Source organism: Topomyia yanbarensis, chromosome 2 (assembly GCF_030247195.1).
Source record: "Topomyia yanbarensis strain Yona2022 chromosome 2, ASM3024719v1, whole genome shotgun sequence".
In the NCBI taxonomy this organism is placed as follows: Eukaryota; Metazoa; Arthropoda; class Insecta; order Diptera; family Culicidae; genus Topomyia; species Topomyia yanbarensis.
Window position 1 is genome coordinate 329940856 of NC_080671.1, and position 15865 is coordinate 329956720.

The 15865-nt window shown below is 40.2% G+C and overlaps 1 protein-coding gene across 2 annotated transcripts in view; it reads right to left on the reverse strand.

The window, feature by feature from the left end:
- LOC131683879 (neuropeptide SIFamide receptor-like) overlaps positions 1–14151 on the reverse strand; it is a 622586-nt gene extending 608435 nt beyond the window's left edge. For both annotated transcript variants that reach the window (XM_058966252.1, XM_058966250.1), the window contains exon 1: positions 13201–14151. In XM_058966252.1, coding sequence (XP_058822235.1) covers positions 13201–13344 — 144 coding nt within the window. In that variant the 5' untranslated portion in view covers positions 13345–14151. The remainder of the gene's footprint in view (positions 1–13200) is intronic.
- Between the last annotated feature and the right edge of the window lie 1714 nt (positions 14152–15865).

Below are 15865 nucleotides of genomic sequence, written 5' to 3' on the forward strand. Positions count from 1 at the left end.
GGCCTCGGTTAGAAAATCGGGTTTCGAAGCAATTGCATAACCTTTCTATATGAGAAAGGCAAAAAGTTATTCTGAAAAAATAGGGTGAACGTATTAATATGGGACACATTGTATTTTCCCATAGTACCAATATCAAAAACTTCAAGCAAGGCGGAGGTCCAAAATTGTCCAAATGATATGAAATTTGGCATCTGAGCTTACATTGATATTTGTCACAATAGTAGGCATTTGAGATGAGTGTTTTTTGCAATGCCCTAATGCGGGTGCGAGGGTGGTCAAGGGGGGTGGTTGATGAAAAGTGGTGGTGTAAGGGTAAGTGGGGGGCGGTGCTACTCCCATCTGCATATTATACCTTCCATTTGAGACTTGTTTTGAGAAAATCGGTTCGGCCATCTTCGAGTAACCGATGCGCAATTGTTGGTCACACTCATACATACAGACATACACACATACGCATACACACGTTTCCCAAACTCGACGAAGCGAATCGAATGGTATAAGAGTGTCGGCCAACAGTTTCAAGCAATTTGTAGCTCATTTTAATTAATCTTGCATCATTTATACATACATTGATTATACCGGTTTATATAGGAATTTTGCATGCGGCCGCATACTTCAACCCATAACACAGGAACCAGAACTCCGATTCAAAGGAAATTTAATAGCATTCAATAGAGATGTTGTGGCTTTTATTTGAGACTAAATAAGTGAAAATCAAGTCAGACATGTTTGAGAAGCAAATGTGAATTCAATTCAGGAACTTAATTACATCAGTGAGCTGATACTATAAATCCAAATATTTTCGAACACATTTTATGACGGTTTGAATCTTTTAAATACCATGCTGATTCCGATTTATATGAGAATTTCATGCGTGACCCCACTCTTCAACCTGTAACTCCGGAACCGGAAGTCGGAATTGAATGAAATTCAATAGCAGCCTATGGGAACGTTGTACCTTTCATTTGAGAATAAGTTTGAAAAAATCGGTTGAGCCATCTCTGAGTAACCGATGTGCTTATTTTTGGTCACATGCACACACATACGCACAGAGCACAGAGGTATAAGAAACTCAGCCCTCCGGGCCTCGGTTAAAAAGTCGGTTTTCAGAGTGATTGCATAGCCTTTCTATAGAAGAAAGGCAAAAAATGAAGTCCAATATTTTGTAATAACAATGCAAGAAAATTGTGGTTGCGAATCTGACGTGGAATCACCCGTACATTAAATATGTAAAATCACTCAACTTTTCGTTTATCACGATGCCATTTTTTCAGTTCGTGAAATAAACGAAACGAGTAAATAGTTCGAAAATGCTTCGTTGCAGAAAACGAGTAATGATTTCGTTCATCGTATGACAATTTTCATTCCACCCAAGATTTTTTTTCAGTGTAAACAAAATTGCAGTTTGTTTTGTTTTTTTTCGATGAGCGTCAAATTCAAAGAATAAAAATAGTGAGAGTGGTAAAAAATTAACCCAAACATGTTTATAATTTGTTCACGTCACTCACCTCTACTACCTCTTTTCAATGCTTGGGCATTATTTTAGTTTGATATAACTATATTCTTGAACTAGTTATCAAAAATTTTTAATATTTCTCGCTGTTTAAGGTGAAGCACCGAAACATCTAAATGCCTATCTGGTAGTATCTCTTATGCGGACCTCAGTCACATGATGGAGTTTATTATCTGCAGAATGAGTTATTCACAATTATACTTAGATTAAATAACATATATAATAGCTAAATTGACACATCAAAAATAATTGTTTAAAACAACACAACATCGAAGCCGTTTTTATATCAGCTTCAATTTTTTTGGAAAATAATCATAGCGAGCAAACATCAATTAAAATGGCCAATTTTGCATTAAAATTTTTGTTTTTAGGGTTTTTTTTCAGGAAACTGGTAGCTTCCAAAAGCAACAAATTTTTCAGCAATTGATGACGCAAAAATCAAAAAACTAGTTCGTTGAAATAGCTATTTTTAGTTGAAATAATCAAGACAAAAATTCGTTTTTGTGTTTGCGGGGTTTTCCGTGTACTTGTAAATTAACTGTTTTGTTAAAGATATAACATACAACTAGAGGTAGGGAGAACACAATCAAAATGAAGATTATAAAATTTAGTGCTTTCAGAAATTGCAGATGGAATTTTTATTATTCCGTTGATGCATTCAAATTTGTTAGTAAATCAATTTTATTCAAAGTTCTTTCCCTTTTATGATAATATTCTGTATTTTCATGCATTTAATACAAATGAATAATATAACATATAACGCCTAATTCTGTTTAAATCCGTTGGTGTATAAAACGTACATTATGGCATTGAATTTAAGGCTACATTGTTGCGATATTGAAAACATTTGAGGTATAGCCGTGAACAAATGTATCAATTAGAATATAAAATTGTTTGAATCACCACTTTGAAATCAAGAAAGATTGCGATTCAATACTAATCTACCAAATAGCGATTAGACAATTCAAGGTATCTTCACTTTGCTCCATCGATTTGTTTTAACACTTTTTATTATTACTTGGTGTAGGATAATTTATTATCAATATTTAATATTTAATATTACTTTTTACAAAAAAAATATTTTTCTGATGGTGAAAATAGATATAACATAAAGTAGCTCAAACAACGTGGGAACTTTTTACACCTTTTTATAATTTTATATCCTCTAAGTATTCCGATTGTTAACCAATTTAAAGAATGACATGAAATAAATACACAAATCATAATCTCGAATGGGTGGGCGTAGCGTAGTTGGTAAATCGATTGCCTTGTACGCAGCGCACCTGGGTTCGAGTCCCGACCCCGCACATAGGGTTACAAATTTTTCATAAGAGATTTTTCAAACCCGAAGAGGCGAATGAACTTAAGGTTAAAACCTCTTTAATGGAAATAAAAAAAAAATCTCGAACGACAGTCGACAGCAATGAAACTATCGAGCAAATACGTTCGATTCCAGTCGCTTTCGAGTTCGATTGTTTTGGTTCCATAATGCCGACACTTCTCGATAATCTAGTACTTCTACGAGCGAACTCGAACGGAAATTTACTTTCGAGCTTGGTTCGAAATACATAATGCGAAACAAGATCGAGTCGATTGAATTTTGATCGAATTGAGATGCCTAATACCCAATTTTTCTTCTTAGGGTGAAATATAGCATAGTAATTATCGAAGATTTTTTGACATTAGCAAAGATGTTTCTGTGCATGTGAAAAAATCTAGAAAATATTAGCGTGCTCGTCAATCTGGAAGTGCTTGAAAACACCAAGTGCATCACCAAGAAGAACCAGCTCAACGAAGGCATTTACACCTGTCCAGCATGTAAAATTGTACATTTTGTGATATAGAAATTAAGATACAAATTAAGTTGAGAATAAATGTCAGCATGCAGTTTGTTTGCCCGCTTAAAATAAATTGGTTTGTTCGGAAATAAATTGTGTCAGTGTAACAAGTGTGTGGTGTTCCTGTTCGTTTCGGCACCGGTTGGGAAGATTCCCACTTCATCCAAGTACGGCTGCGAAGATTTGCATGTTGGTTGCATGCCCCTTCTCCGTGCGTCTGTGCCCACCCAATCGATGTTGGTTCTGGGACATCCGCCACTCACCGCTATCGAAAACCCCATCAAGATAACGTTTGGGTCCTTCGAACCGGATTCTGGACCAAATTCGCACATTCGTATTCACAATCGTTAGCACAGGGCCGACGCTACTGGGTGAACCGACGCTTCAGGACGCCATCGCACTTTCAACAATAGGTTATTGAAATACTCCATCGCGCCTTGGGTCAGGCGTCGCTTGGGTTTGATACGCCATCGCGGTAGTGGTTGGCTTGGAGTTTGCCACTTGCAGCTCGGAATTTTGCCGACATGTCTACATGCTAAATCGCCAGTGGGTTGTTGCACGATACCTACTGCATCGCCGGGAGTACTTTTGGATCATCAATATTCGAATTTTCCTGGAACTGGAAAGGACTTTTCTCATCGTATCCCTGGATCGCTGGACCGGCGCAACATTTTCCTTCCGAGGTAAATATTAAAAGTTCAGTGTATGTCCAGTCGAAGCAACCCTCCAATATACTAACGCAAACATTCCAAAGTTTCTCTGGCTACGTGACCAACATTTAAACGGCAAGGGAAGCCGATTCGCTAATCCTGGTTTGGTGCCATTGTCATCTGCTTTCGACATTGTGCTGGTGGCAACCGAGGATCATCGAATTTCACGGAGATAATTCGGTGTTACACCATACTGCCCTGCTGATGTGCTGGAGGAATTTTCTCACTTGCATCTCGTTTTCCCAAGGACCATCACAGCACTTAGTGACTTTCGACGCCTTACGCTGCTGTTTCAGCTACAGTTTGCTGGACAAACGTTTCATTGGATGATTGCTGGTTAGAAGAGGGAGCTTCACAACAGTTTTGCTTTGGTGAGTGAACATTTTAGTATACTGCCGAAGCTAGGATTACAGAAAATACACATTTTAATTGGAATTTCATCCTCTTCGACTTTGCCACCAGTGAGCCCTGATCGCCCGTTTGGCTATTCATATCTTCGATTGATTTCGGTTACTGGATCGATTGTCGGCGTCGGGTCTTTGGTGCCGCTGCTGGTTTCTCTGGGTGAGTTGCCACAGTATACACTAGACTGCCCAGAAAAATGATGAATTTTTGAAAACTCAATCGGCCCACCCCTGAGTAGATTCCTAGTCCCACCAGGAGTACTTGTACCAAATTTGAAGCAAATCGGACAAGTCTAACTACCGGACCAACGTGCCTGAAGTTTATATTGGATTTTTCAACAATTTACATGGAGAAAACTCACTAGCTCGTATTTTCGCCGCTAGGTGGCACTGTATACAACGTATTATCACTGTAAGTGAAAATAAGAAAGATATTTTAATTATCTACAACTTTGTCGCAGACTGCTAGTAAATCCGGCTATGTTAAAAGAAGTTATTAAACTTTTAACGAAGTGATGTCTGAGTCAGTTTTGCATGGGGCCTAGCAGTGCATGGTTGTGTATCAGTACTCGACTCCCGCGAACTATATATTTTTGTGAAATAATGGTTAGATTTAGCCGAATAGTATGTTTACAAGAATTATAGTAAATAATACGAGTTATGTTTTGGTTAGAAAATTTTAGTTCCACCTGTGACCGCATAGAGGGCGCCACTACTAACTTTTCATAGAAAAGAGATAGAGTATCAAGATGTTCAGTAGAAATACTGAAAAATGCCTGTTCTATAACTTTGTAGAAGACACCAAATTTCTATCTCTCTCCGTTGAAAAGTTAGTGTTGGCGCCCTCTATGCGGTAACAGGTGGAACTAAAATTTTCTAATCAAAGCATGACTCGTATTATTTACTATAATTCTTCTGAACATACCATTGAGCTAAGCCTAACGATTATTTCACAAAAATGTTTAGTTCGTGTGAATCGAGTACTGATACACAACCATGCACTATTAGGCCCCATGCACAACTGACTCAGACATCACTTCGTTAAAAGTTTAACAACTTCTTTTAATAAAGTCGGATTTACTTGCAGTCTTCGACGAAGTTGTAGACAATTCAATTATCCTTCTTATTTTCACTTACAGTGATAATACGATGCATACAGTGCCACCTAGCGGCGAAAATGCGTGCTGGTGGGTTTTCTACATGTAAATTGTTGAAAATTCCCGTACAAATTTCAGGCCCGTTGGTCCGGTAGTTAGACTTGTCCGATTTGCTTCAAATTTGGAGCAAGTACTCCTGGTGGGACTAGGAATCGACGCAGAGGTGGGCCGATAGGGGTCATTTTTTCCTGTCACCCTAGTATACACCCGGCCGAAATCGACCATATTTGGTTATTACACCAAATCCTTTTCATCTTCGCTGTTTTATATTCTGTAGTTCGAGCCTTTCCTGTATTTGGATCACTTTGCTGAGCTTATATCGCCTGTTAAGCAACAATTATCATTATTCTGAGAATTTTGAGGTGTCTTCGCTGGGATTTCTCGCCGCTGCTGGTTTCTTTGGGTGAGTTTCCACAGTATATGCCCGTCCGAAGCCGACATTTTTGGATATTACACCAATCGCTTTCCTCTTTGCTTGCTGCCTAAACTTTCGATCGAGCTTACCATCTTTAGACTATAGTTTGCTGAACACCGCGAGGATTAATCACTGTACTTGAGTACAGTTACCTTTTTGTCGGGTAAACTAATACAGTATATGCGTAGCGAAGCTAGGTCACCTTGCAGAGCACTACACCGCCTCTCTTTCTTCCAATTTACCGTGACGAAATACCATGCCTGCTGCCGGCACTACAACTTCCAAGAAGCCACCGTCGATGAGGGCATTGACGGCCAGGATGAATCCAATTGTCGTTCAATGACATCTAGCGGTTTGTGCAGGTGTTTAAGGAGTCCAATACTGCTACTGATGTCGATGTACGCCTGTGTAAGTTAGACGAGCTTTGGGAAGATTTCAGTGAAACTTTGGTTGAAATCTTTTCCCATAACGACTACAATGTTGAAAGGAACTCTTGGGAAAAGGAGCGTATGGAGTTCAGTGACCGGTACTACGAGGTGAAGTCCTTCCTTATGGACAAGGCCAAGGAGCTGCAGGAGCCGAACATGCTGGAGCAGTCCCTCCGAGCTGGTGATTCGTCAATGCGGGGCGCTATCGATCATGTCCGTCTACCACAGATTAAGCTGCAGACATTCAACGGTGATATAGACGAATGGCTGAGTTTTCGGGATCTGTTTACCTCGCTCATCCACTACCTTAAGGAATGCTTACAAGTAAAACCCAAGAGTCTGATCGATCCGCTTCAGATTACTAAGGGCAACTATCAGGTGGCATGGGACTTGCTGTTGAAGCGGTACAACAACAGTAAGCAGCTGAAAAAATGTCAGGTGCAGGCCCTCTTCAACCTTCCCACCCTTCCTACCGATCTGCACGTTCTCATTGAAGGTTTAGAAAGAATTGTGCAGACTCTTGACCAGATCATTCAGTCATCCGACTACAAGGATCTTCTGCTGGTCAACATCCTCACTACACGATTGGATCCGGTCACTCGGAGGGGTGGGGAAGAGTTCTCAGCTATGAAGGAGACAAATGCACTTGCAGATATGTTTTGGATTGCTTGCCAACCAAGTCTGCTGACACTAGGTATGCTCAGCAGCAGCAGCAGAAAATTCAAGCGAACCAAAGGATTCCACCAGTGAAGATAAGTTACAGTTCAACCCATATGTCTGGAGGACGCTGTGTAGCTTGCTCATCAAATCATCCGCTTTACCAGTGCAGTGCTTTCCAGCGCATGGAGGTTCCGGAGAGTGACGGCCTTTTGAAAACTCATTCCCTCTGCCGAAATTGCTTTAGAACGGGACACCAAGCAAAAGAGTGCCAATCCAAATACTCTTGTCGGAGTTGCAAGGGTCGGCATCATACTCTTGTGTGCTTCAAGTCAGAAAGGTATACAGATAAGGAAACGAAGGTTGCGGCAGTTGCTAGGGGCAATAAGCCTTCTGTTCTCACTGAATCATCAAACACTTCGTCCCCAGTGGCTAACGTGGCAGCCCCAGAGGTTTTGGTTTCTGGTGCGGCTCACCAGTATTCATCCCAGGTTCTTCTGGCTACAGCAGTCGTCGTGATTGAGGACGACGATGGCAATCGGTTTCCAGCGCGTGAGCTTTTAGATTCGGGATCGGAAAGCAACTTCGTGACTGAGCGATTAAGTCAGCGCATGAAGGTAACTCGAAATCGAGTGGATATTTCTGTCGTCGGAATTGGACAAGCAGCTACCAAGGTCAATCACAGGATACAAGCAGTTTTGCAGTCTCGAGTGTCTCAATACTCACGAGAATTGAGCTTCCTAATCCTTTCAAAGGCAACGGTAAACCTCCCACCCACCGCTAACAACACTGACTGATGGACAATTCCGGACGACATCCAGTTGGCTGATCCTGCGATCTTGTACTCGGGATCGAAGCGTTTGTCGATTTCTTCGAAACCGGAAAGAGAATATCCCTGGGAAAAGAGCTGCCGACTCTTAATGATTCCGTATTCGGCTAGGTCGTATGCGGAGGATTTTCGGTTCCTCAATCCCTGCACATCAACTGCAATATGTCGACAACGGAGGATTTAGACGCGTTGATGTCTCGATTTTGGACTTGTGAGGAAGTTGAGTCTGGCAACACATTTTCACTGGAAAAGAAACGCTGTGAAGAGTTATTTTTGAACACGGTTAAAAGGGATGAAACCGGTATACCGTCTCCCTTCCTAAGAATGAAGACGTTATCTCAAGGTTGGGCGAGTCAAGGGACATCGCTTTCCGACGTCTTCAGGGAGCCGAGCGTAGGTTGGCTAGGGGCGGAAATCTACGGAAGCAGTATACTGAATTCATGGAGGAGTATCTGCATCTGGGTCATATGCGGAAGGTCGAAGAAGTTGCTACAGATTCGGTTGAACGGTGCTATTTGCCACACCATCCAGTGATAAAAGATTCCAGTACCACTACCAAGGTACGGGTGGTATTCGACGCTTCCTGCAAGACTTCCTCCGGACTATCACCAACCGACGTGTTACTGGTAGGACCAGTGATACAGGATAGAGATGGTCGGGTTTCAATTTTTTCGAACCCGAACCCGACCCGTACCCGAGAGTTTAAAAATCTAATAACCCGAACCCGACCCAAGCCCGAAATTATGAAAGTTAAAAAACCCGCACCCGACCCGAGCCCGAAAATTTTAAAATTAGAAAACCCGAACCCGACCCGTACCCGAGAATGAAAATTTTGAAAAACCCGAACCCGACCCCGAGAATTTTACAATTTGAAAACCCGAACCCGAAAATTTTTAATTTGAGAAACCCGATCCGAACCCCACTTGCTAATACGGAGAATCCACCAAGATCTCCAAGATTTTTAATTTTAGGCACCCTAGGCTCATTCTTATTCCGTTACTGTTCATTTTAACTGCAAGCAATCTTTATCATAAATCAATTTGATTATTATTAAACTTCCATTAACGCAGGTACAACCTATTTGTTGCATTTGACCAACTTAACAGCTCTCACTTAAAGTTTGTTTGGGGTACAAATGTACCCCACAAAACCGTTTACGTTAATGTTTTGTCATGTTTACATAATTCCAAAAACATTATTATAATTTTTTTTAAAAGCAAAACATCGAAACATAGTAAGCGAGAAACTTGTGTAAAATTGTATGTTTTAGAATTGAGCGATTGACGTGACCCCTTAATATCACTATTTCTCATTTGTCACTTCGTACATTGATTTATCGTAAATACTTTGTATGAAGCACTTTTAGAACTTTGTATGGCGCATATTTTTGCTGAAGTAACAAATTATCTATTATCCTGTCTTTTTGAAAAGTTATGAACGATTTTCGTTGAAAAATGCATCATTTTCAAAAATTATTTAATTTTTTTAAAGAAACACTCTCGCAGTTTTTTCTCCAAAAGCTAGAAAAGTTCCGATCTTTCAAATGAAATTAAAAGATTGAAAATTCATTCGCAATGTTGGAAGATATATAGCTTTGAAAAAAAACCCATTTTTGTTTTGAAAATCGCCTGTAACTATGCAGACAAAAGAGATAGAAACTTTATTGCTTCGGTAAAAACGTATATTTACAAAAGTTCTAAAAACCTCTAGAACAAAGTATTAGCGATAAATTAACATATAAAAAAATATTAAGAAAAAACTTATTTTTAAAGCACCACCCTACCTTAAATATTGCAAAAATCATAGCACATAAACCATTAGAGATAGCCACATAGTTTCTTCACAAAAGTTGCTTCAATTTGATTCATTTATAACTTTATAGAATATTATGTAGCTGAATTTTTCATATCTAAAACGTTGATACTTTAAACACCCTAACCACAAGGACCACCCTAATTAAATTAATATAAAAAATTTAGCAAGAAAGTGCTAAGAAAATTTGCCGAAGATACTATATATCTAAAACCAACGGTTTAGGCGCAAACAGTTTTGTCTTCCTAAATACAGCTTTGGGACCATAGTGCAACGGCAATTAACCCAGCAGAGACTGCAGAATTTCTGGAAAAGGTGGCGCAGAGAATATCTGTATCAACTTCAAGACAGAACCAAACGATGAAAGCCGGCTGTTCGTATCGACATTGGAAAACTAGTCGTCATTCAAGAAGATAATCAACCTCCAATGCGATGGAAAATGGGTAGGATTGTGCAAGCTCACCCTGGTGACGATGGAACCGTGCGAGTAGTCACACTGAAAACCGCTACTGGAATGCTAAATTGTCCGGTCGAAAAGCCTATTTCGGATGGCAACGATGACATACAGCCAACAGAAGTCCACAATCAGCAATCCTAACACCTTTTCCTTATTCCTGTCCTATCGAAAAGGATTTTCTTTTCTTTTTCAGAAATCTACGATATTTCTGGGTGGGTTAGGATGTTCGCGATCAAGCACTACAACCAAATACAAATTAAATACGCCAAGGTCCCATACAAAAAGGTCATCAATTTTTGGCTCACAGAACAAACAAATTACGCTACCCAATTTCTATGTTTCGCCATGACAGACAAGTTCTGAGTTCAAGACAACCCTGCATAATCATCCTCTCTAAAAACTTGATCGTCATCTCGCCAATACCGTCAGCATGCGTACACCGATCAGCAAATTAATCCGAAATAGAACGGGGAATGAAGGAAGGATACATAACACTACACCGCAGGCTGAGCGAGATTGGTATCATCATCGTCATCATCATCGTCATCACCGTCTACCTGATAGCGGATGCGATAAGGAAGGCGGATAGGCGAGGCTCTCTTGTTATCACTCCTTGTTATGGAAATCTACCTCGCCTAGGTCACACTCAAGTGGGCGCGAGTCCAGCATGTAAAATTGTACATTTTGTGATATAGAAATTAAGATACAAACGAAGTTAAGAATAAATGTCAGCATGCAGTTTGTTTGTCCGCTTAAAATAAATTAGTTTGTTCGGAAATAAATTCTGTCAGTGTAAGAAGTGTGTGGTGTTCCTGGAGAGAACTTTTGTGCCCTGGTTCCCATTTCGGCACCGGTTGGGAAGATTCCCACTTCATCCAAGTACGGCTGCGAGGATTTGCATGTTGGTCGCATGCCCCTTCTCCGTACGTCTGTGGCTACTCAATCAATGTTGGTACTGGGACATCCGCCACACACCGCTATCGAAGACCCCATCAAGGTAACGTCAACCCAACAACACCTGATAATGGCATTGGGAATGCCGCAGTGCGAAGATGAAAAGTCTCGGTGTATTCAGTTACACTTGGATCCAGCATTTGAACTGATCTATGACAAAGACAAACGAGTCAATTATTCATAAACTTAGAACTGAAAACTAGAGCTAGGAAGGTTCATATGGCCATGATTAAGCTGACCAACTTTGACGAAAAAATCCGTGAACCATACCGCAACAAAGCGAAATCGTTCACCACACTCAGGTAAACAGTTCGCACAGTGTACGGATTGTTTTCGCCAGAGTTGGTCAGCTTAGGCATGATCGACGCTGACCGTTTATTTTTGATGCTACAAGCAGCATTAATATTCACAATGTTCAACATGAAATAAAACGATTAAAACAAAAATTACTCCAAGATTTTCTCTTAAAGTATCCTATCAATTGTGGTCTTTCGAATGTCCCTTCCGGGACGACGGATTGGCCGCTAGCTATAAACGGTACACGACGATAGAAACGCGAATGAAGAGTTTGATGAAAGCTAAGCAATGTAGTTACTGGCGCCGGTTCGTTGAAGGATTTGCGAGAGAAACATCGATGAGCACGCTTTAGGACACGGGCCGGCGTATGCAAACAGTACTAACGAGAGCGTAGAATGTTCAAACTTTTGGACATTAGATTCCGCCAAGAAGGTACTACTGCGCCGCGTCGCCTCACGATAACGCGAACGAAACACTGTTTCGATGGTGGAGTTCTCAACTTTTTGAAGAATCGCTGACTCTGCCAAAAGACGCGTATTGAATTTATTTAATAAGTTTCTTGAGGGTAACATTATTCCTCATGACTGGAGACAAGTGTAAGTCATCGCCATCTAAAAACAAAGAAAACCAGCCTCCGACCACAATTCATATTAACCGATTGCAAATGCTGTCCTGTAGCAGAAAGTTGTTCAAGAAAATGAACCTGTTCCGCCTCGACAATTGGGTCAAAACAAATGGCTTACTGTCATATACACAATTTGGTTTCCGCAAAGGCAAAGGGGCGAATTTTCGAAAATCTGAAACCAATCAAAAATAGTAAATGGGATGCGCCTTTTTTCAAATTTTGCTCCATTCGAGCCGCCATGACATCACCAAATTACCACAAAATTTGCTTATGAGTTCAATATATGGGAGCTGCCAAGTTGGCCCCGGGCTGATGTCAATATACAATGTATCCTACTTCCTACCTTTTCCTTTATTAACATAAGAGGAGAGTAAGCCGCTCCTAAATACGGCTTTCCCTTCCCACACTAACACCTGCAATGTAAATAAATAAACTCGTTAAGCTATCGCATTTGGGCCTAAATAAACATAGCTAAAAAAACTTCACTGATGACACAAGATCACTAGTACACATTACTGAAATATTTGATCCGTGCCCAAGATTGGCATTTAAGTAAAAAACTAACTCTTGTTGTCAAAAGAAGGCATACATATTTCTAAATAATCGAGGTGGTAGAAATTAGGTGAATATTCAGGTACTGACTGATATGGTATTTTCTATATTTACCAACCGACGAACGTCGAAGGACATTTTTCTGTATGTACGCTGTTAGTTAAGTGTGCCTATTCTAGATGGCGATACTGTCGGCAAACATCCGTCGCATATATGTACCAGAGATAATTTATCGTATGAGGAAATAACCAGCGCAACCAACACATCACCGTAGTCGTTTATTTTTCCGAAGCAGCAATTCAAGCTCACTAATTATTGACTGACCTTCCACAACTCTCTTACGTAAGATGCTAAAAACTAATCAATCTGGCTGCACTGTACGCAAGCAAGCATTGCACTGTAGTTTGTCGCTAGATTTATTTTCAGGTACCCCACACTCTCACCATAAAGACACACATATGTACGTGCATCATGTTGTGCATCAATCAACACACTAATAAAAACCAATTAGTACCATGGGTAAGAGAGAAAAAAAACTGCATGCATCCTTACTTGGTAGCTATCCAAGTCGCTGGTGAAGGCGGCCGCATTGGAGTTTTCCCTCCGGAACTCGCCAAAGTCCAGTGTCGCTCCCGGGGGCATCTTCTGGAGCTTCAGCGCCAGGCCCATGGTAAAAACTTCACCGCCCAAATCCATAGCGAATCCGGACTACTGGCGAAACAATTCCAACTTGTTTTGCAATGACCTATATTCGCAGTCCACTGACTTTCAAGCACATATACACACACGCGCACACGGGGTCACTAATCTATATCCATTTGGGGGCGAACTGATTATTATTCTGCTTCCTTCTCCTCCACCAAAAACCATCAACAATAGAAGGATGCAATTTTGGGGTATGATGATTATGGTAAACTTTTAAACATGTTCACTGTGAACTTATTTTGATATTCTCTTCTAGATACTTCAGTCATTTAAAATACACATTTTAGCTAAGCGTGAGGATACACGCACACAAAAAAACTACAACTAAACTCGTATTTATTTTTCTGCACTGGACACCGAGTGACCCATTTTTGCACCAAATTTCCGAAAAAACTTTTTCGTTTACCTTAAGAACTACCAATTTTTCGTTACTTGCTACAAATTCGGTTGAGTGTGGATATTTTTCTTTTAATTTTATTTGCTTATGTTGATTATGATTCACTACAACTTGGTAAGCTTTTTATTTGTGCTATTTCGCTAACACGTTGCTCCATATGAATATGTATTATTTTACCACAATATTATAACTTTCCGTTTGCTAGATGCTGATCGCTGATTTGACTTATGAACTACAATACTCTGCTAGGTATTCCCAAAAAATGCTTCCCAATTTTTTTTTTTACTTAAGCGATATAACTCTTGCTTTTGCTGCTTATGAGATGTAGTAAAAAAGAATAATAGTCAACCAACCAAATTCACATGAAGGTGGCTGCTTTATTGTAACTGCTGTTGTGCTTCATTCCGATAACGTTGCCAAACTAAAATAAAACCTGAATTTGTGTGGAAAATTAAACCGTCTGCAAGAACTTTTCCCGCTCTCGGCACACTTCCTGCGAGCGCCCACTCTCAGCCAGCCAGCCATCCACCACCATCCCGACAATAACCACCCTCCCCCAAACCGAGCTTCGAATCCCGGAAAGCAGCTCTCCCTCTCGATTTTCCTCATAACGAAAATTGTGGGCCTCGGTTTCGCATTCCCGACTACACGCCACCCCACTCCGAACGGGGTGATCGTCAGGTGGCATTCGTCAGCCATCAAGACGACCGACAGGCATAAATAACGGCGATATCGTGTCTTCGGGATTTTTATGCTTCCTGAAACGCACTCCGCTCACTATCCCTATCTCTCTGTTTCTCTGTCGATCACTCTCTGATCCACGTTTAGCCTTTTTTGCTCTGTCAGATTGCATCCCCCGAGTGGACGGTGGTGGCCGATGGCCTTTAAATGGAATCCGGAAGAAGGGTTCAAAAACCTACAACTGCGCGCGCATTTTCGAATTTCGAAACAACGTGCACACGACGGGTGCACTCTCTTCGTTCTCACTCGAACAAGTCCTTCGAGGTCTGATTGTACGTGTGGAGAGAAATCGAACTGATTTTCGAGCATATAACCGGCATTAGGGAAATAAATTAATCTCTGTTGACAGTATAAATTGATTTGAATAAATCATTCAACAAAATCAACTCCAAGTACTTTTCATGAAGATTCTGTAAAATTGTTTTCGCATCACTCGTTCAGGAAGAAATAATAGAAAAAAGTTTACATCTGTGTGGTACTAATTCAAGACAATTTTTTTAAACATTACATGGATTCATTATTCACAATTGTACACTTTTTGTTTTCCAGAATTTATTGTAAAATATTCATTTATTTGAAATGTGTTTAAACACAGTATTTTAATTTTTTTATACCTACCTTTATTTTAGAATTGGTTACGGAATTCACGTTTCGATTTCGGCTCATCTGAATCCGACATTAATTTAGTGACAGGACTAGACTAGCGCCGGATTAACGCTAGCTCCAAAAAACGGAGACACAATTTGTGTTCCTGAGCATACCCTTATTTAAACGTGATGTCTCGTAAATAAAGCTAGCATCAATCCGGCAGTAGCTTAGTCCCGTCACTAAGTTAGTGTAGGATTCTGATGAGACGAAATCGAAACGCAAATTCCGTAAATAATTTAGTTAAAGGCTTTTCACTCTTTTTTCCTTTTTTATTTTGACTATGTTAGTCACATTTTCTTTTTTACATTTCAGAACTAGAAATGAATATCTTACGGGCTTAACTTTTGTCTTCTGCTGATGATAGTCGAGCTTAAGCAGCATAACTACGAATCACTCGAATTCACCAGCATGTCTCTTGGCAAAGACAGACTTGTCACTCTTTATCGTGAGAACCGTCAAAAGAAGACAAAATAAAAGCAAAGATGGTTTTAAAGAATTTTATTCTTAATGGAGAACCGGAGTTTTACCCTAAATTGTTCTCCGCTCAGGGGTAATATATCATAGTTTATTTAGAGGCTTCCAGCTTAAGGTTGAACAGAGAAAGCGCAAAAATCAAAAATGAAAAAAAAACAGTTTTTTTCCTCACCGTGTGTTAGATCTTCATAAAAATCAATCAGCAGTACTGTGACAACATTCTACATAAGCTTATTGATTTTTATGAAGATC